Source organism: Brassica napus, chromosome C2, assembly GCF_020379485.1.
Source record: "Brassica napus cultivar Da-Ae chromosome C2, Da-Ae, whole genome shotgun sequence".
Lineage (NCBI taxonomy): Eukaryota > Viridiplantae > Streptophyta > Magnoliopsida > Brassicales > Brassicaceae > Brassica > Brassica napus.
Window position 1 is genome coordinate 22,645,354 of NC_063445.1, and position 21,710 is coordinate 22,667,063.

At 32.6% G+C, this 21,710-nt stretch overlaps 1 protein-coding gene, 1 long non-coding RNA gene and 1 pseudogene across 2 annotated transcripts; 1 reads left to right on the forward strand and 2 right to left on the reverse strand.

Moving 5' to 3' along the window:
• Nucleotides 1-1,089: 1,089 nt before the first annotated feature.
• On the reverse strand, nucleotides 1,090-4,660 carry LOC106442448 (RING-H2 finger protein ATL11). Its single transcript, XM_048748448.1, has one exon. The coding sequence runs from the start codon at nucleotides 3,579-3,581 to the stop codon at nucleotides 2,484-2,486; it is 1,098 nt and encodes a 365-aa protein (XP_048604405.1). The 5' UTR covers nucleotides 3,582-4,660; the 3' UTR covers nucleotides 1,090-2,483.
• A 4,621-nt stretch (nucleotides 4,661-9,281) lies between these two features.
• On the reverse strand, nucleotides 9,282-11,145 carry LOC106442447 (annotated as a pseudogene).
• A 688-nt stretch (nucleotides 11,146-11,833) lies between these two features.
• Nucleotides 11,834-15,895, forward strand: LOC111212988. The gene is made up of 2 exons (XR_002663195.2): nucleotides 11,834-15,169; nucleotides 15,285-15,895. It is a non-coding gene; the product is annotated as an uncharacterized LOC111212988 (long non-coding RNA).
• The last annotated feature ends 5,815 nt before the right edge of the window (nucleotides 15,896-21,710 follow it).

Sequence of the window (21,710 nt, forward strand, 5' to 3'; positions counted from 1 at the left end):
TTAGGTGCGATGTGAATTGACAGTGCTTGTTCACTGTAAAAGCAATGTCAGCCGCGAAATTGTCAAATACATCTTCCGACCCACTAATCCATGGGGATAGGAGAAGGCTTACATGCCTCAACAAACCCGAATCTTCCAAGAGTCCTAGAGTATACAGTAAAAACTCTAAAAATTAATAATGTTGGGACTATGGCACTTTACTAATTTATAAAGTTATTAATTTACAAAAAAAAATCTTTTTTAGATTCTTTTTTAGATTCTTTTCTATTTTTATCTATAAATCTATACTATTATTTGATAAGTGAATTTTCTTACTTGTCATCATCTCCGTGATTTAAGAAAAAATCATTAATTTAGTATATTTTAAAACTATTTTTGATATATTTGAGATAATTAATAAAAAATATTAACTAATTCTAGAAATATACATATACTATTATTTTTAAAGTATTATAGTATATATAATTATCATGACATTAAGAATATTTAATTAATAAATACTCCATCCGTTTCTAATTGTAAGTAGTTTTGCTTAAAAGCACGAATATTTAGAAAATTGTTATTTAAAAGAATATATCATTTAACCAATTAATTAAACCAATTATTAAAAACCTAACATTATTTCATTGGTCACACAATATCCAATAAATGAAAAAGATGCATTGAAATATGTAAACTACTTATATTGTGAAACAAACTGTTTTTACTAAAACTACTTATATTTAGAAACGGATGGAGTATATATTAAACAAATTCTACCGATAATATCATAATTATGATTTCTTATTGGAAATATTGATCCAAATACATATTAAAATTAAGATTAAATGTGAAACATCATTAAAAATATATGTCGTAAAATATAAATTGCATACATATGTTAAATATTTTATATATTTTGAATATTAAACAATCATATTCCAAACCTGAAATAAATTAATATTTGAATATGAAGAACATCAAATTATTTATGCCTAAAATAACAAATATTATCAAAATATTATATTTAAAACCAAAATAATAAATATTATATAAACCAAAAAATGAAAATTAACCCAAATATTAAAAATATATGGAAGAATGAAAAACTAGGATAAACAAATAACATTAAAACTTACAAATAATAAACAGAATATGAATATAATCTAAGAGAATATATAGATAATGTTTTTAATTTTTTTTTGTCACTGTTTTTAAAATATAAATTATATAGTATATATAATATTTATTAGATATTGTTATTCTATCGATGTTTTATGGATTGTGATTGTTTATATTCCTTTCAGCTCCAATGGAATTTTTCAGTCCAATAAATACAATAAATAAATTTAAGCTTTTTAATTTGATTATTGCTAATTTCTGCTCCAAAATTTACACCCAATAATTGAAATTTTATAATTTATAATATTAATTTAATTTTTTATCTAATTTGAAAATTTAAATTCATTAGGTATATATATATTTGTCCGCACAAGGTGCGGACCATCAACTAGTAAAAATATATTTAATTATATCGTATATACATTGATTAAATTTTAGAAATTTGACTTTTATATTGTTTTATTATATTATTTGGTGTATATTTTTATATTTCAGAGAATTGATATGTAATTTTTGAAATAATTTAGTAAATATCAAATAAACATATTGAAATGTTAAGAAAAATAGAGGTACTTATATAATATATATATACAGCTTAGTTTGTACTTATATAAAATATATATATAGATAGCTTATTAATTTTTGATTTTAATAGGACCATATATTTAATAGGATTTGTCATTAATTTATAGTGTTTATTAATTTAAAGAGTTTCTATTGTAGTTCTTTTGACAAACATATAGTATACTCTAAAAATGTTTCCTTGCAAAACCGATTGGGGGTGATTAGTTGAGATGTAGCTTTAAATTTTGTGCTAACAAATTGGATGTATAATTTTTTGTTGTAGATGTATTTTCTGTAGCTTTACATTTTTCCTACAAAATATAAAATATTGCTTTAGAAAATAGAGGTTTTATGCAATTTTTTTATTTTTTTTACTATAGCTTTAAAATGATTTAACGGATTTAAACCATGATTGATATTTTAAAAGTTGTAGATAAAAGTTAAAGCTGATATAAGTATTTACAGCCCAACCAATTACTCCCAATACAAAGTAACATTATCCGGGTGAGATAAGGAAGTTTAGACAAAATCCTTATAAACTAAGGACAATCAAAGTCTGGATTATAGATAGAAGAGGTATCCACCAACAAGGGATCATCCGGGTAACAAAGAACAACACGAAAGAGAGAGGCATCAAGAGTTTAAGCAATTAAGAGGGAATGTTCTTTTGCTTAAATAAGTTTTGATAAATAAGTTTCATCCTAAATTTTTGCACAAAGTAAAGATTAAATCCTTAGAAAAAAAAGTGAGGACGCCCGCAACATTAAAACTGAAAATGAAGAATTTAAAAAATATGTAAGACTTCCTCAAATAACCAATTACACAACTTGGTCTCCCGATGAGTTATCATGGCCGGAGCGAAGGTGATCGGACGAACGTTCACCGATGTTGTTCTTTTCAAGAAAAAACCAGTCAAACGGTGATTTCATCGAACATGTCCGGTACGGAGGAGTTATGGAGAATGGTCTACGGTCTAACCGACCATCTTGGTCAAACCGTTCATAGTAGAAATAGTTTGCATCATTCTCTAGGCTTCTGGTTCTGTACCCACTTGATGAACTCATCATATGAGGAAACGCCACGTGGCCTTTTGAATGGCTCCGGTGCACGAGCTTATTGTGAATGTCTTCCGGTAACCTAAGTGTGAACCGGTCGAGATTCCCCTCATGTTGACTGGTGGTGAAAATTTCGGCTAAATTCCAACCGGTAGACAAAGACCTACGTGGCATACTCTGGTTACAGGTCAACGCCACCGAGTCAATCAATCTCGCATCCGGAGAACCCAAAACCGTATTCCGATCACCGGTTAATTCAGAACAGGGAGCGTCATCGGTTAAACCGGGTATCTGGATAGAAACAACTGATTCTCCCAGTACAGGGACGAGATTTGCGCGGCATAGAGGACATGTGGCGTGAGACTGGAACCAAGCATCTATACAATCAGTATGGAACACGTGGCAACATTTAGGAACCAAACGCAAGATTTCAGCGTCCTCGAACTCGTTTAAGCATATAGGACATTCAAGGGCCTCTTTGTTGATCTTGAGCGTTTTCACCGTTGAGTATTGGAACGTCGGAAAATTCTCAATGACCGATGCCTCGAGTCCACGCGCCTGCGGGTAGCTCAGGGAAAGCCAGTTACCACCAGCGTCGACGGAGTGTGTGTTGTTCATCCCAGTGATTCGCTCAATCCACCTACGGATAGATATGGAGGAAAACCCGAGAGTGAAGAAAACGCTTGCCATGACGAGCATGAGTATTTTCATGGTTGGGTCCAACCGATAGCTTTTTTCATACATATCTGACTCGACATGAGTGGCTTGAGCCGAAGCATGGCCGGATAAGAGTAAGAGAAAGAGGTGTAGTTGTAATACCGAACCATGATGACCAGTGATTGTACAGTTGAGAAGGTTCATGAGGGCCAAACTTTAGCCGGTTTGGGTTTCCGGTCCATGCAACAATCCTATCTACTTTGTTTTTGAAGGAAAAAATAATTACTGGTATGATGATCAAAGGAAATGATACAATAATTAAGAACAAGGACGCTGAGGAATGTATTTGTGGTTGGTAGGTTGACTTTGAAGTTTGAACAATGGCGCTATTTATAACATGTTTGCATCATAACTAATTAGTATGTTATATGTAACATTTTATATGATATGTTGTGATTTTTCATCAAGAAGTTGAGTTCTCTTTTATCAATAGCGGTTAGTGCAAATATCCAATACTTGTTAATGCCCAGGCACCAAAACTATTCAGTTTCTTTTTTCGTAACTGTGCAAGTCCTTTCTGTTTTCCAATGGACTTCAAGCCTATCCCACTTTATAAGTTAATGTAGTCTCACGTTTAATTTTTTAGTTATTTTAGTTATGTCAGTAGACAGTAGTCCATCAACTTTCGATATTCCAAATTTAAAATCACAATGATCTTTTTTTTTTTTTTTTGTCAGCAACAAAGCAGACTCATGTAGACTCTGCGAACCACACCAGTAGTTCTGCATCCATATGAATGACAAACGACGGTTGTTTCCTTGCACTGCGTGCGAGACTGTCCGCCTTTGAATTATGTGTCCGTGGTATATGACTGATCTCTGCTCCGTTGAAACTTCTCTTCAAAAAATTTATGTCTTCCAAATAGCTTGCAAAGGCTGGTCACTCTTCTGGTTCCGAAACCATCTTCACTAATTGAGCACAATCCGTTGCAAAAGTAACACAAAACTGTCTAAGATTCTTCATGCATTCCATTGCCCATATGAGAGCCTCTATCTTCGAGTGTAGTGACGACTGACTCACTCTCGTATTCCTTGTTCCCATTAGTTTATTGTAACCTTCCAGAGTACTATATCATCTTTGCCCTGAATATCTATCTTCATTTTTCCAAGATCCGTCCGTAAAGCACTATCTACCTAGTATACTCGGGATTGTCAAAGGTACGATGTTAAATCACAATGATCTTATACAAAGATTTTAATGTATCAAATAATCATAATGTTAAATTGTAGAATGACATGAGATGGTGGTTTATTAGTCAAATAAGAGTTAAAAAGGATTTGCATTTTGCAGCATGGGTTATAACGCCATTACGCATGAAAGTTTCACGTTGACTAGCAAAATTAATTAATAAGCGATCACTATTCTGGCTTTGCATCGTGCTTCATCCCATGTCCTCATGGGCGGACCTAGTTACAACATGGGCCACACTATATTAAATAAATACTTTTTAAATAACGGTGCATGAGTGATAACTGATAAGGCATTGAAAATAAAACCATTTTCGATAAAACTTAAAAAAAAAAATTCTAGTGTTTGGCACTTGCCCCACCTAGTTCTCGACTAGGTCTGTCCCTGCTTGCCCTCACGTCGTTTTCTAATTATAGGTTTATGTTATTATGGAATAAGTATATAGGTTGATCCACGCTCTTGTTGATCATCTTAAAAACAGCAAAAATAGAACGTTTCTTTAAGAGTCTCTGTCTGATCATTTCTGTATGGAATAATGACTGGATAAATATGTGGTGACGGAAGAGCTGGTGAAATAATATTATACTAGGTCATAATCTGCACCTCGCGGAAATGTGATTATTAGTTTCGTTATTTTTAATGAAAAAACATTAAATCTGTTTAATCTGTATATTGGTTCGGTTTTAAATTTTTTTTTTTTGGTTTTTAATCTTCTAAAATATAACTATTATTTTAAATTAATATTCATTTTAGTTTATTCGGTTAAAATGTTTATTTCTTGGTTTTTTGGGTAAAAACCAAAAATTAATATTATTTGTTTATTTTTATCTTATGAATTTTAGATAGTCGTCGTGTCGAACCAATAGTTTCATATTATAGTTTCTAAACAGATAATAGTTTAAGGAAAATAAAATAAAATTATTAAGACAAATCATTTCACTACAATTTGGTCGGTAGTGAAAGAAACATTAAGAAAAAAATATTTCAACTTTCAAAAAAATTAAATACTTCAGTTGTGATGAATACTTAGTTACAAGGTGCACACATCAAGGTGCACATGTATGTGTATGTAAAAAGTATAGAAAAATAGTTGACACATACATGAAAGATAAAATTAAAATTAATTTAAAATAAAAAAGGCCTTGACATTAGTCATTTTTCTCATATAAAGAAAATAAAATTGTATCTGTAGATAGGGGTGGGCACAGATCGAAAATCTGGGTATTTGGAAGCATTCGTGTCGATTCGATATTTAGCCACCTACGGTGACTCGGATATCCGAAATGTTTTAGAATTTTAAAGATATCCAATTTGATCCGTAAATAAAATAAAAATTTAAAAATAATTGAAAATTTTAATAATAACATTTTATTACAAAAATAAAACATTATTTAACTTTTTAAATTCTAGTACCTAATATAATAAATTTAATTCATAAAAATATTGTAAAATTGATATAAAGTATAATATATATAACGTATATACATATAATTCCTTACATATATGTATATATATGCATATAACAGATCGAATTAGATATCTGTTCCTAAAAATATTGGTATTTGTGATTTGCTTCTTTTTTGGATATTGTATTTGATTTGTTTGGTATTTGTATTTGGATATCTGTTCCTAAAAATATTAGTATTTGATTTGTTTCGTAGAGTTACGGATATCCAGATTTTTTGGTTCAAATCAAAACGGATAGCCACTACAAGAAAACATGCCCATAACAACAAAGATTTACGACGAAAATATTTCGTCGTAAATTTACATAGTGTTTACAACGCAGTTACGAGGAATCCAACTTTCGTCGTAAACGCCATGTAAATTTACAACGAATAGTGTTCGTCGTAAAATCCATGTAAGTTTACGACGAATTTACGTGGAATGAGAAATACGTCGTAATCATTACATCGACATTACAACGAAACATGTTACCGTTTTGGTACATATAAATAAAAGGGTTTCTTGTTTAAACTGTAATAATATATAAGATATACTAATCTTTTGTTAATTTTAAACTCGGATGGTGTAAATACGGAGAATGTGAATAAATTAATACTATTAAAAGAGAAAGAGTCCCAAAAAATCTACCTATGAAATTTGTTTGGACTCTTTTTTTTTTATTATATTTTGGTCTTCCCTTATATATTATTACAACATGTGACCAGCATTAAAATTTTAAAATAAAAAAACAAACACATCTCGGTAAAAAATATATTGAGAATATGCTAATGACTATTATCTTACCAAATACATGAGAAGTTAGATGTTTAAGATTTTAATGCTCTTACGTCATATAACCAAAGGGAATAAAAAGGCCATTAAAGTTTATTGATCCAATAAGTGTATTTGTAGCTCTCAAACCAATTAAATCAATATTCAATAAAACACGTTTCATCTTTCGGCAACATTACCAATCTCTGCATAATTTGGTTTATATAAAAATGTAAATCAAGTGCCAAAATTTCCACTATCCATTTTAAAATTATTAACATTAAAAATTCACTACCAAATAACTGTAATAGTGTAATCGAAGAGAACACCACTAAACCGGATTATATGTGTAATGTGACATACATACAATTTTTAAATTTTAACCGGTTTAGTTGTAAATATGATTTTGAAACTTATTATTATAAAAACAGAAAAATCATTTGTAATACAAAATAAGGATTGCAGATTTCCTTAAATCATTTTGAAATTGTTAATAGATCCACTAAATATTCCTAAAAACATTGAATAACTAGCCCTTAAATTAAAGCTATCACATTAATAACAAAAATATCTACTTGCAAATCACGCTTTAGTATATTTTATATAAATTGACAAGTCTAATAGGTTATTTAGTTTTATTTATTATTATAAAATACATGAGAAGTTTATCAATTTTATAAAAAGTGTTATCAGCATTTTCTGGATTTTACCGGGACAAATTAAATAGTTTAGTTTTTTCTATTATTATAAAATACATGAAAATTTTAATCAATTTTTAAAAAAAGTGTTATCATATTTTACTGGGTTTTTACTGGGGTAACCAGTACCAATTCAAATGTTAATGGTGGGTATGTGGATTTTATCCATGTCCAATTATGTTTCAGTTCAATTCTGGGGTTTCGGTTAATTTCATAATGATAGGTAAAACATATTGGATAATTTTGGGTTTTCAATTTAAACATCAGGAAATTCAATTTGTCCGAATAAAAATATTAAATGATTTGGATAATTTAAAACAAAAAATATCAGATATTTTGGGTATTTCAATTTTGGGTATTATCGAATAAAAATATTTGATATTTTGAATAAAAAATATTAGGGTAATTCAATTTTGGGTAATTTGGTTTATAAATAGTAGTTTTAGATATTTGGTTACTTAGAAATCAAATATAATAATTATTTATTGGTATATAATTTGTCTTTTAAAACTCAGGTACCCATTTGGTTCTATGTTCGGTTTCAATTTTCGGCTTCAGAGATATTATATCTGCTGAGTTATTTATGAAATTAATTTTAATTTTAATTTCAATTTTTGTTTTGTGTTTTTCTGTTTGATATGGTTCGATTCACGGTTTCATGTAAATGCACCTAGACCTATACACTATATTGAAATTCATTTAAAAAAATTTATTTAATTTTGAAAACAAACCCGCGCTTTCTAAGCGCGGGCCAAAATCTAGTAAAGGTTTCTTAAATTGTAATCTAGTCTCAGTATATAATACAACTTGATTATTGGTTGTCTCAATAACTTTACGCTTACACTATAATTTCTTACATAATGTTATAAATTATAGTTTATTATTTTGAAAGTTTGTTATATATATTTGAATGAGTTATTCTTGGGTTCATCCCCTAGGGTGAACCTCTAGGTTCTCCAACCAATAGGATTTCATTATTTCAAATTCGATATCTTTTAAAAAAGGAAACAAAATATTGTCAAGTTATATTATATACTTTTAAAATAAAAAGTAAAAAAAAAAAAACTAGTTACAGAAAAAAGAAACAAAAAAAATCTTTTTAACGTCGTCAGCAAAACACTAAACCCTAAATCCTAATCCCTAAACCCTAAATTCTAAATCCTAAACCCTAAACCCTTGGGTAAACCCTAAACCCTTGGGTAAACTCTAAACCTTTGGGTAAACCCTAAACCCTTGGATAAATCATAACATCTAAATAAAAACACTAAACCCTAAAACTCTAAACCCTAAACCCTAAAACTCTAAACCCTAAACCCTTGAGTGTTTTAGTGTTTAGTGATTTTGATTTAGAGTTTAAGATTTATCCTAGAGTTTAGGGTTTACCCAAGGTTTAGGGTTTAGGATTTAGGGTTTAGGGATTAGGATTTAAGGTTTAATGTTTTGCTGACGACGTTAAAATTTTTTTTTTTTTGTAATTACTACTATTTTTTATTATTTCTTTTTATCTATTAGTTTTAAAAAGATAATATAATTTGACAATATTTTGTTTCTTTTTTTAAAAAATATCAAATATGAAATAACACAATTCTATTGGTTGGTGAACCTAGAGGTTCACCCTAGGGGGTGAAGCCAAGAATAAAGTCTATTTGAATACAGATGATGACATAACGATGGTATTAGCATAAACCATATGTTAATCTATAGTCAGTATAATTTTATAGTCTCAGAAAAGTCTTTGAACACAAATATCAAAAAGTGTTATGTTAATCTATAGTCTTCAGTATAATCTATATTCAGTATACTCAATAGTCTCAGAAAAGTCTTTGCACACAAATATCAAAAACTAGTTTGGTTAGTGATATTTATTTTGCAAGTAGCATTATCCCGGTGGGATAAGGAAGTTTAGACAAAATCATTATGATACTAGGACAAGCAAAGACTGGATTTTAAATAGAAGAGGTCTTCACCAACAAGGGATCGTCAGGGTAACAACGAACAACGAGAGAGAGAGGCATCCAGAGTTTAAGCAAATTAAGAGAGAATGTTCTTTTGCATATATAATTAATTTGTAATCTCTATTTTGTTCTTGAAAAACACTTTTTTCTTTTGAGAGTGAATAAAAGATAAGTTTTGGTAAATTCGTTTCATCCTAAATTTGTGCACAAAGTATAGGTTAATTCCTTACAAAAGGTACGAAAAGAACAAAGTCACCTCGTTCCGCAACATTAAAACTCAAGATGAAAGCATTCAAATAAATATGTAAGACTTCCTCAAATAAACCATTACACAACTTGGACTACAGACGGGTTATCATGGCCGGAGCGAAGGTGATCGGACGAACGTTCACCAATGTTGTTCTTTTCAAGAAACAACCAATCGAACGGTGATTTTATTGAACATGTCCGGTACGGAGGAGTTAAGGAGAATGGTCTACGGTCTAACCGACCATCTTAGTCAAACCGATCATCTTGATCAAATCGTACGTTCATAGAAATAGTTTGCATCAGTCTCTAGGATCCGGTTCTGTACCCTTGCGCTGAACTCATCATCTGAGGAAAGGTCACGTGGCATTTTGAAAAGCTTGGGTCCACGAGCTTATTGTGAATGTCTTGCGGTAACCTAAGCGTGAAGCGGTCGAGATTCCCCTCATGTTGACCGGTGGTGAAAATTCTGGCTACGCTCCATCCGGTAAATATAGACCTACGTGGCATACTCTGGTCATTACAGGTCAACGCCACCGAGTCAATCAATCTTGCATCCGGAGGAACAAAACCCGTATTCCGGTCACCTGTTGATTCAGAACGGAGAGTGTCATCAGCTAAACCGGGTATGTCAATAGAAAAAAACGATTCTCCCGGTACGGGCACGAGATTGGCGCGGCACAGAGGACATGTGGCGTGAGACTGGAGCCAAGCATAAATACAATCAGGATGGAATACATGGCAACATTTAGGAATCAAAAGCAGCGTTTCGTCGTCTTCAAACTCGTTTAAGCAAATAGGACACTCAAGGGCAGTGGCGGAGCCACATAGAACAAGGTGGGGGCCATTGAACCCAACAAAATTTAAGAAATTAGTGTAAGTTATTAATCCCAACCTATATGCCCCCACTGTAAATATTTTAGCTTAGTGTAGATGCCCCCAACAATATTATTCTCTGCCTCCGCCACTGCTCAAGGGCCTCTTTGCTTATCATGAGCATCTTCACCGTTGAGTATCGGAACGTCGGAAAAGTCTCAATGACTGATGCGTCAATTCCAGGTGCCCGCGGGCGGTTCAGGGAAAGCCTGTTACCGCCCGCACCGACGGAGTGTGCGTTGTTCATCCCGATGAATCGCTCGAGCCACGTACGGAGACATATGGAGAAAAACCCGAGGGTGAAGAAAACGCTGATTAGGACAATCATGAGTATTACCATGTTTGGGTCGAACCGATAGCTTTCTCCAGACATATCTGAATCGCCATCAGTGGATTGAGCCGAAGCGTGGCCGGATAAGAGTAGCAGAAAGAGGTGTAACTGTAATATCGAACCATGATGACCAGTGATTGAACCGGTGAGACCTCTGGGGTTCATGAGGACCAAGCTTCAGCCGGCCTGAGTCTCCAGTGTACGCAACAACCCTATCTACTTTCAATTTTTGAAGAAAAGAAAATAAACAATACTGGTATGATGATCAGAGGAGATGTTTCTAAGAACAAGAGAAACATTGCTGAGATTTGAGATTTGAACAATGTCCTATTTAAAAGATGTTTGCATCATAACTAATTAATAAGTTATATACACTATCCATTTTCTAATATATAAATGATGTTTACGATCATGCACATAATTTAAAACATTTAATGTTAAAAATTTTAAGCCAAAAAATTACTAACTATCTATTTACCGTGATTCAATCAATAAAATTAAAAACATTTCCTAATTTGGAATTTTAAAATTTTCTAAAACGTCAAATACATTTTTTTAAACGAATAGAGTATAATTTTTTTACATAAATTATATGGCATGATTGTGATTTGATTTCCATCCAGAAGTTGAAATGTCTTTTATGATCAATGAGACAACCATTTAGTGCAAATATCCCCGATACTTGTTAATGCCCGGGATCTACAACTTTTCAGTTCCTTTTTTTGTTAAACTGTGCAAGTCCTTTCTATTTTCCAAAGGATTTCAAGCCTATCCCACTTTATAAGTTAATGTATTTTCTTTTCGTTTTTGACCAAAATTTTGCATGTTAATGTACTTTCACATTTAGAGTTTTTATTATTTTAGTTATGCCAGTAGACTAGTAATCCATCAACTTTGATATACCAAAGTTAAAATCACAATGATCTTACACAAATATTTTGATGTGTCACAGAATTATAATGGTAGTTTATTGGTCAAGTTAGAGTTAAAAAGGATTTGCATTTTGCAGAACGGGTTTATAACGCCATGACGCATGAAAATTTCACGTTGAGTGGCAAAATTAAATTAATAAGCGATACTAATCTGGCTCTGCATCGTGTTTCATGCCATGTCCTCAGAGGCGGATCTAGAAAATATTGCAACATCGAGGACACTATTAAATAACAGAATTTTCAACCAAAAATGCATGAGGCATTAAAAATCTCTTTAAATAAGACCATTTGAGTTTCTTGATTTTCAATAATACGAATGAAAGTAAAACTTATGTGTGTGGCACTTACCCCGCCTAGGTCTGCTCCTGAACTTTTCATCACGTCGTTTTCCAATTATACGTTTATGTTCTTAAAATGCATGTCGGTTGATTCATGCTCTCTTGTTGATTATATCAAGGGAAATTTATCGTATGACGTTCAAACAATTATAAATTAAATATATGATCAAATTGACTTAGTTTTTCTATATACTCTTTGTATTTTGTGTGTATTATTACCGAATTACCTCCACATCAACCAGTGCAAACTGCTGTGAACATAATTTTAAATTAGTTATAATTTTGTTAGAAAGTGGTGTCGTGACAACTGCAGAATCACACCCAAGCACAAAATAACTTTCTCTTTGTATCTTTTGAGAAGTTGAATAGTTACAGTCAGATATTCACTCCACATAAACTTTCACCTCCTCCCATCCCTGTGCGATTTTCTCCACCCATAGTTTCAGCGGCGTGCATCCCAGCGGTCCCAAGAATAAGAAGATTTTGTTTATAAAGGGTATTTCTTTTGGAGATTTTTCTGTTCAGTGCTTGCAAAATCGATAAAGAGGAGCCGGCGAAGTAACAGACACAACGTCGAGATGCTTCAACGATTCACGTTCACATCAGTGATTCTTGGTAACTGTTTACACATGTGCAAATAGAATGGACTATTTGTTCTGTACTATTTATGAATATACTATTCTATTGTTTTTGTACGTAGAAGGTAAGTGTTCACATTTTAATATTTGAGTTTAGTGATTATGATTTACGGTTTAGTATTTAGAGGGTGAATGAGGTTGGAGTCAGCATTACATTTTGATATTTGAGTTTATGGTTTATATGTAGATTTATGGTTTAGTAATTAAAGTTTAAAGTTTAGTATTTAGAGGGTGGAGGTGAGGTTGGGGTCAACATTATCTTTTTCTATGTAATCATAGACATTTCATAGTTTCATCAATATGTACTATACTATTTACATATTTTGTTTCATTCTATTTGATGGTTGAACACTTGTGTTATTAGTATGTTAAAATTATAGTTTGAATTTTATTTATTTTATTAATTTTATAGTAATATACTATTTTACATTCAATATTCAATTTATTTATTTATATACTTAAATAATACAATATATATGTAAAATAAATATACACTCTATTTGGTACTATTTTAAAGAATGTCTATACTAGTGTTTTCTTCTTTTGTTATTCTGTTATTTGAAGTGAACAGTGGAGATTTTATATGTCCATCGGTGCACTCATCAACGCCATCTGTTACATCTTCCTTTGACTCGTTACTCGGAAACATGCTAAATGTTACTCCCTCCGATTTTTTTAGAATTGATTAAGAAAATCATTAATTTTTATATTTTCTAAACAAAAACATCATTAATTATTTACCTAATCACAAATCAACCAATAATAAAATATAAGATATATTATCATTGGTCATATAACATTAAGTTTTAATAAATTTTACATAGAAAACCGAAAACGTCATATAATTTGGAACATAAAAATTTCTCTAAAACGACTTATATTAAAAAAACGGATGGATGGAGTATTGATTACGTTATCTCAAAATCAATATCATTCACTTAATTTACTTTGAGATTTTAGTCATTTGGTAAATTAACCTTTATATCAACAAACAAAAATATAGAAAGGTCTTTTAAGAGTCTCTATCTGAACATTTCCGTATGGAACAGTGATTGTATTATTGGATAAAGATGTATTTACAAATCTTTACATATTTATACAAAGCTCCATCTGATACATTGAATATATATTCTTAATAAACAAAAGAAGTGAATTAGTACCGTTGGTCTAATGGTTGATTAATATTGTCAACTAGATATTAATACGGTTTAATTCCTAAAGAATATTCTTTACTAGTGGTTGGCCCGCCCTACGGGCGGATGAGTTTACATTAAAATCATTTTATACTAAAATGTATTTTAATTTTATAAATATTTAAAAATTACTTAAAATTGAATATAATAAATATAATTTGTTTTCTATTAGATCATATATATTTATTTTGTTAACATTTGACTTTTGTTTATAATTCTTACATGTTTGGATTTGTATTTTTTATCAACTATAATTTTTGCATTTGCGTGAGATTATAAGTGTAGTATTTTAATATATTTTTAATTGTGTGTTAAAGTTTTATGTTTGATTGTAGTATATCTGAATGTATTATATTCGTGATTATGAGTGTGTTCCTAACAATGTTTTTATTCAAAACTTCCCTTAACCAAATACTAAAATCATATTGTTTTTGGCTAATCATGTTGTCTTTTTCTCGATTTTTTTTGTTTAGTGCTAATCAGAAAATGTATTCTTTTCTTTTTGTCAACAGAAGGAAAAGTGCATTCTAGAACATAATCTATAATCTATAATGATAAAGTAGACTTACCTCTCTCCTCCTTACGCCACATCATCAGGAAGGGAGGGGCAAATCGAGACACGTCATCACCCTACCAAAGAACCATATTTCCGTATGCAACAAAATAAACAAATGAAACCAGACCACTAAATTAAAGCATAAATTTACTAAGTCCATTTGTACCCACTAAATTAGAAAGTTAATAATAAGTTTACTAAACCCAATATGACTCACTAACTTAAAACCCCACTACGACGATAGCATAACCGTTGTGTAACGCTTTCGTCATCATTGAAACCATGTCATTATGTTTCTCCTTTAACTCCCTTCGCCAGCGTTTCCACTACGTTGATGTTAATTACCTATTTCTTTACTCCATCCAAATCCCTAATTTACAATAGTATAAATAGGGATGAAGACCTCTCCAAATCTCACAGCTTCACAAAATTTATTCATGTTTCTCATCATGATGGAGCTCTGGCCAACTGAACTGCAATTTCATGAAAATCAAGTGTGTAGCCTACATATTCTGCATTCCATTCGTTCCAACCTCACGCTTTCAAAGACATCAAACAATAATGGTAACATCCAGCTTCCCTTTTCTGATTTAAAACCCAAGCGTTAGTCATATTGTTGTTACGTGTGGAGAGATCATAACTAACAGTTTACTAAGCTCCAGCCCACTTGAAATTTCAGTCCAATGAAGAAACCAAAGCTCGATAAAGTGGATATAGGACCCAAAACAGAGTTTCCCGATAGATCAAAGTGGGTGAGAGAAGCAGAGGTTGAAACCAGAAATGGAGCCATTGATGCTGGCGTTTGAGAGAAACATGGACTTCAGTCCGGTAAGAGACAAGAGAGATGAAGGCACGTCACTGAATCTGATGTTAGGAGGCTTGGAGCTGAGATTAATCAAGGTCTTCATTCTCACGATTTTAAGCTACAGTAGAAGTAGAAAAGATGAACAACGGAATCTAGACTTTTAGTTTTGCCATTAGAGAGGAAGTACACGTTTTAAGAGACATTTAGAGAGTGAAAAGAGAATCAAAAGGATGGAAGAAGGCTTGATAAAAAAAAAAGCTCGATCAAAAAAGAAAAAGGATGGAAAAAGGTATTTTTTAAATGGTCAAAGGAATAGTGATCATAGACGATAGATCTGCAACAACGAGTCACGACCTTTCGTCTATCACAGATACAAACAACTCTAATACTCCATTTGTTCCTAAATGTATAAAATGTTTTGAAAAATAATAATGTTTCAATATATAACATGTTTTTAACCGGGGGTTCTATCTCTGGTGTTAAAAGGCTTACAGCTGTGAGTATCGCTAGTTGGGTTCGAATCCCGACCACTGGAGAATTAACTTTTCGGCATCGCTAGAGACAGAGAACCGACACGTGGCAACACGTGACTAGCCTGGATGACTTCTGTTGGGCCATGATACCTCTGTATAATTCAAAAATATATATAACATGTTTTTATTTTTCTAGGTAACTTTTACTTTATTAAAAACTGTGCAACCAATCATATTTAATAATCTATTTTGTAATTTATTGAATATCATTAATTTATAGTTTTAATGTTGTTTTCTAGACAAAAATTAATTTTTCTAGACAAAATTTAACTTTTCTTAATATGTGTATTTTTAATTAAAAAGCTTATATTTAGGAACAGAGTGAGTAGTTATCAGATTAGAGCTATTATTACTATCAAAACATCAACATCAATTTCGATGACAGATACAAACAACTCTAATCTGACCATTGGTTTAAATGTTTAATGTTGGTTCTAGGTATTTTAGATCTGTGGAATAATATAAAAACAATATTTTGTCGTCACATTTAAAAGATGGCTTTAATTTTAGATTAAGTTCAATTATAATTATAGAATGTAAAATTTGAAATAGGCTATACATACAAACATACCCGAAAAATGATTAAATTAATATGTGATAAATACTATTCTTAAAATTCAACTAAATCAAGAATTCATTCAAGCATTTAAAACCAACGCTTTAAGAAAAAGATAGTTACAATTTATAATGTGATGTAATATTAAAATTAAAAATTGATGCGAAAATAAAGATGTAACCAAAAAATATACAATGACCAACTACGATAAAGTTAAAACTAAAACAAATCAAAACTATCATAAATATAAATAAATACTTTAGCTTAAATTAAATAAAGATAACCTCTCGCACAAATATGTAAACCTATTGCTACTTATATAAAAATATTAATAATTTATTACTTCATTTGAAAATTGTTTTTATTATTCTAATATCTTCACCTATATGCAATAGTTTATTTCATCTTAATTGCCATTACAAAAAAATGGACAATGTTGTAAACCACCTTTTTCTTATTAGTAATATTTTGTGATGGGTTGTTTACTTAATTTAGGACTTAAGTAACACGGTTATTTATTAAATACAAACTCCAGATATGTATCTGTTCTATAGTGTAGTAAACTAAACACACTTACATTTGTTTATTCAATCATCCATCCTTTCGGACAGACTTTGAACGTAACACAAAGAGTCGAAGCGAAATTAAACAGAGCTGCCCCAAAAATTGAAATTTAAAGTTGTCTTACGTAGAAGACTATATTATAACGTAAATAATTAAAAAAAAAACTATGTCCAAATCTTTAATATATGTAGCCTCATCAGTTTCAAATAGTTTATTAATACAATTTAAGAATAAAATTACACCAAACCAAATAGGTTAAGTTTCTTTACGCGTAAAAACATCTGCTAAGTCAAAATCTGCGTGAGGTTGGAATGAATGGAATGCAGAATATGTAGGCTACACACTTGATTTCCATGAAATTGCAGTTCAGTTGGCCAGAGCTCCATCATGATGAGAAACATGAATAAATTTTGTGAAGCTGTGAGATTTGGAGAGGTCTTCATCCCTATTTATACTATTGTAAATTAGGGATTTGGATGGAGTAAAGAAATAGGTAATTAACATCAACTAACGCTGGCGAAGAGAGTTAAAGGAGAAACATAATGACATGGTTTCAATGATGACGAAAGCGTTACACAACGGTTATGCTATCGTCGTAGTGGGGTTTTAAGTTAGTGAGTCATATTGGGTTTAGTAAACTTATTATTAACTTTCTAATTTAGTGGGTACAAATGGGCTTAGTAAATTTATGCTTTAACTTAGTGGTCTGGTTTCACTTGTTTATTTTGTTGCATACGGAAATATGGTTCTTTGGTAGGGTGATGACGTGTCTCGATTTGCCCCTCCCTTCCAGATGATGTGGCGCAAGGAGGAGAGAGGTAAGTCTACTTTATTATTATAGATAGATATATGTGTATTAGTGAAGGTAAAATTAATTAAAAATAACATTCAGCATAATTTAAATAGAACTGTTTATCATGATCGTATGGGTTAACATTTAAATTGCATACTGTTATATTGCGTATGTAAAATTGTATCCCATAGATTCTAATAGACATATACAAATATCCATTGTAGAATCATCTGTATAATTATTTCATCATTTACAATAAATAATACAATCATAGTTAAGGACAAAAGATAATTTAGTTTTAATTTTCTTAATATATAACTTAACATCTACATAATACCATTTGAGAGGTTATTTCCCAATTTTTTTTTAATCTATACTAGGTTGTTACGTATAAATCAAATGACTCTTGTTTAAATTATAATCCAAATGTTTTACTAGTCTTGTGTTAATCGAATGGTGTAAATAAAGAAAATATGAATTAGAATAGGGCTCTGAAAATTGATAGTTACTATTTGTTAACCGAGTGAAATAGTGTATCTTCTTATTATATAAAGTAGAGTTTTCTCCTTTCTGGTATTGCCACGTCATTAATTAGAGGGAGGAGAACACGCCACGTGTCCAACCAAAGCGCTCTTTGTTTCTGCTGAGTTTTCATGTGGGTTTAAGAGTTGTTCAAAAAAAAAAAACATGTGGGTTTAAGTTAAATTCGTATGGGCCTTAATGAAAGAAAAGTGGGCCATATTTTCATGGAACGTCAACCACCCAACCCTAGGAGACTCCACCTGTTTTTTCATCTGCTCATCTCACCGGCGACCTAAATGTCGAGCCGTTATGAACTCAGGCTGAGCCCAAGCATCTTCTTAAACGCAAGCAATTACTATTGCTCTCCACTCCTCACACTTTTCATCATTGAATACAATCCCGTTACTTTCTTGCTCTGGATTTTCTACTATAAAAAGGTGTGTTCTATGCCGTCAAAATCATCACTTCAATCCTTTCAGTTATAAGTTTAGCAACAAAACCAGCGAAAATGGCCAACAACAATAGTCCTGTTCGTTTCATGACCGCTGACGCTAGACGCAGCGGCAATAAATTAACCTTTCGTTACGGCAACGCAACACCGATGAAGGTTCAGTGCTAACTTATTTTCAAGTCGCAGCGACAATTAAAGTTGAGCAAGAGAGACAGCTGAAATTAATGGCGTTACAGTGTTTCACCTTTTTGTGTTTCCGTAGTTCATCAGCGGCGATTTCAATTTTGGATTCTATTTTTTTTTTTGTCTCCGTGGCCTTACCTTTTATTGCTGCTGACACTGCGTCTAACGGTTATGAAAGGAACAGGGGTAACATTTTCTTCACTGATTTGAAGGCTGGCTGTTGTTCCTCCACCGTTTGAGCTCGGGTTGCTTAGGTTTTGGGAAGCTAGAAATGTTAAGCGAGATGGCGAGCTCATGGGTGGTGGACATCCTCCTCCTCAGACTCTTAAGGCTTTTTTCTGCAGTGGAACTCTTAATTATCGAACCTTTTTAAAAATATTTTTTTTGTTGGTCAAAAAACATAAGTTTAAGCTTAAGTTAAACATATTTCAGAGATTTTTTTTTTTTACCACTTTCCCGTTAAAACTTTTCGATATCCTTTTATACATAAACTGAAGTTCACATGTTTGAGAGCTGATTTTGGATTCGTATATTAACTTTATTTTCAATTTGTTCATGTATTGCAGCCGATGCTCATGCAAGCCAATGTTTAGAGCTTCACTGTCTACCAGGAGGAAATGGAGGAAGCAGCTCTACAGTTTGAGATATATTGGAGTTTGTACGTGAAGAATTCCCACAAAAGGGGTTTCTTGATGATGTTGCATCCGCTGCTCAAGCCAAATCACAAGAACGACTCCAAAATACATTCAAAGCTAAATTTACTCAGTGGAAAATAGACCAAGGATAAATAGATTCGGGTGAGTAGTTTTATCTTCTCATTGCCTTCATCAGTAAAGAGTTTGTTCCTGGCAGTAAAATGGCATTTGCTTATAAAGAGAGTATTCAGATACGAAACGTTATAACATGTGGTGTTTGAAAGACAAAACCGCTCAAGGAGCTGGCAGAGAGTCCATGGTTGAGTTTGTGTTTGTGCAGGATTCGGTTGATTAGAATGATGAACTTAGGAATGGGGTGACTAAAGATGCTTTTATTAGAATCAAACAAGAGGTTACAAGATTGACGGGAAATAAGGAGACAAGATCAAAGGTTTAAGCAACAGGATCAAAGAGATGATTAGGAAACCCTAGATCTAGCCGCTTCTGTGTGTTTTTTCTTCCAAAAGTGCTCTTTTCGTTGTTTCCTCCTCCCCTCTTATAGTGTCCTCGTCCGTGATGCCCTAATCGTGTCGTCCTTTGGGCCCTGTCGTTAAAGGCCGAGTATGCGGGTCTTGGTGCTGTTCTCTATAAGCCGAGCATATTTAGTCGGCTTAACTGATCGACTAAAAGTACTCTGGGGTCGAGCCGAAATCTTTAGCCGCTTAAGCCGACTAAACTGGTCAAGCTTGCCGGGCTAGGGCCTGTGATGTGCCCTGGTTCGTGGATCAGTCCATTGGAGCCAACCAGCATGGAGATCAGGACGTTCTGAACAATTTGACCGAGGTTCGTTCATCCGACCGTACCGATCAGACTGACCAAGCCGTTCCGCGTGCGTCCCGATTGGAGCTTCGGCTGGAACCACGTCCAGACGACCTAACCGACCGAACCACAGCCCGTCTTCCCCAACCAACTCGACATTCTAAAACCCACGGTCGAGCCAGACTTAGCTTGGGTCGTGAAGAAACCAAAGACGGACATGCATTCTTATCTGGCGGACCATCCGGACAGTCCCGCAAGCGTCCTTATCTTTACCCCGTGCATCCATCTGGTTCGGATGAACCTGGACATCTTGACTAGTCTTCTCCATTTTCCGTTCCTTGACCAGATCTAGTCTTCTCCATTTTCCGTGCCTTGACCAGATCTAGTCTTCTCCATTTTCCGTGTCTTGACCAGATCTAGTCTTCTCCATTTTCCGTGCCTTGACTAGATCTAGTCAAATTTATATTTTCTATGCATTGTTTTGCTACATTTCTATTTATTGTCTTTGACTACAAAACACTATAAATATGTAGTCCCTTTGATGAATAAAGGCAGTTCATTTTAGTTGTTTATTTTCGATTCTTCTTTTCTCTGAGTGAGAGAGAGAGTTCTTAGCTAGTTCATCGGTTTGAACCGGCTTGTTGATTTGGTGGTCAGCCAATCATCTTTTGTGTCGTTTGGTGGTTAGCCAACACACCTTCATCGTTTCTTAGGTGGTTAGCCTTAGATCTTGGGTATATCAAGAGCCATTCCGCATCTCTTGACGATCCTTTCAATCCATTCCAGTTCCAGAAGTGCCATCGCCTTCTCGGTTCATATCAAACACCCGGCCAAAGCCATCCTTCCCGTTTTGGGCGTATCAACTTGGTATCAGAGCCACTTTGGCTGGTTTGTTTTCTTTCATCTTTCATCTTTCATCTTCTCATCTCTCCACGTTTTTTTTCTTTTCTTATTTCTTGGATCCGGGCTGTTCCTTTACTCCCTTGTGATCGCCTATTATAAAAAAAAAAAAAAAAAAAAATCGATAAAAAAAAAAAAAAAAAAAGTTTTGGCGTGAATCACTTCTGAAGAGAAATCCAGGGGGAGTGGTGGAAGAGAAACCCTGCTGGCTGAAGAGAAATCCAGCCTTAGGACAGTTAAGGCGGATCCATATCAAAAATCTCTTCATCTTACCTTCTCTTTTCTTTTTCTCACAAAAGTTTGTTTTGGGTTTTGATTGCTGAATTTTGACTGCCTATCATCCT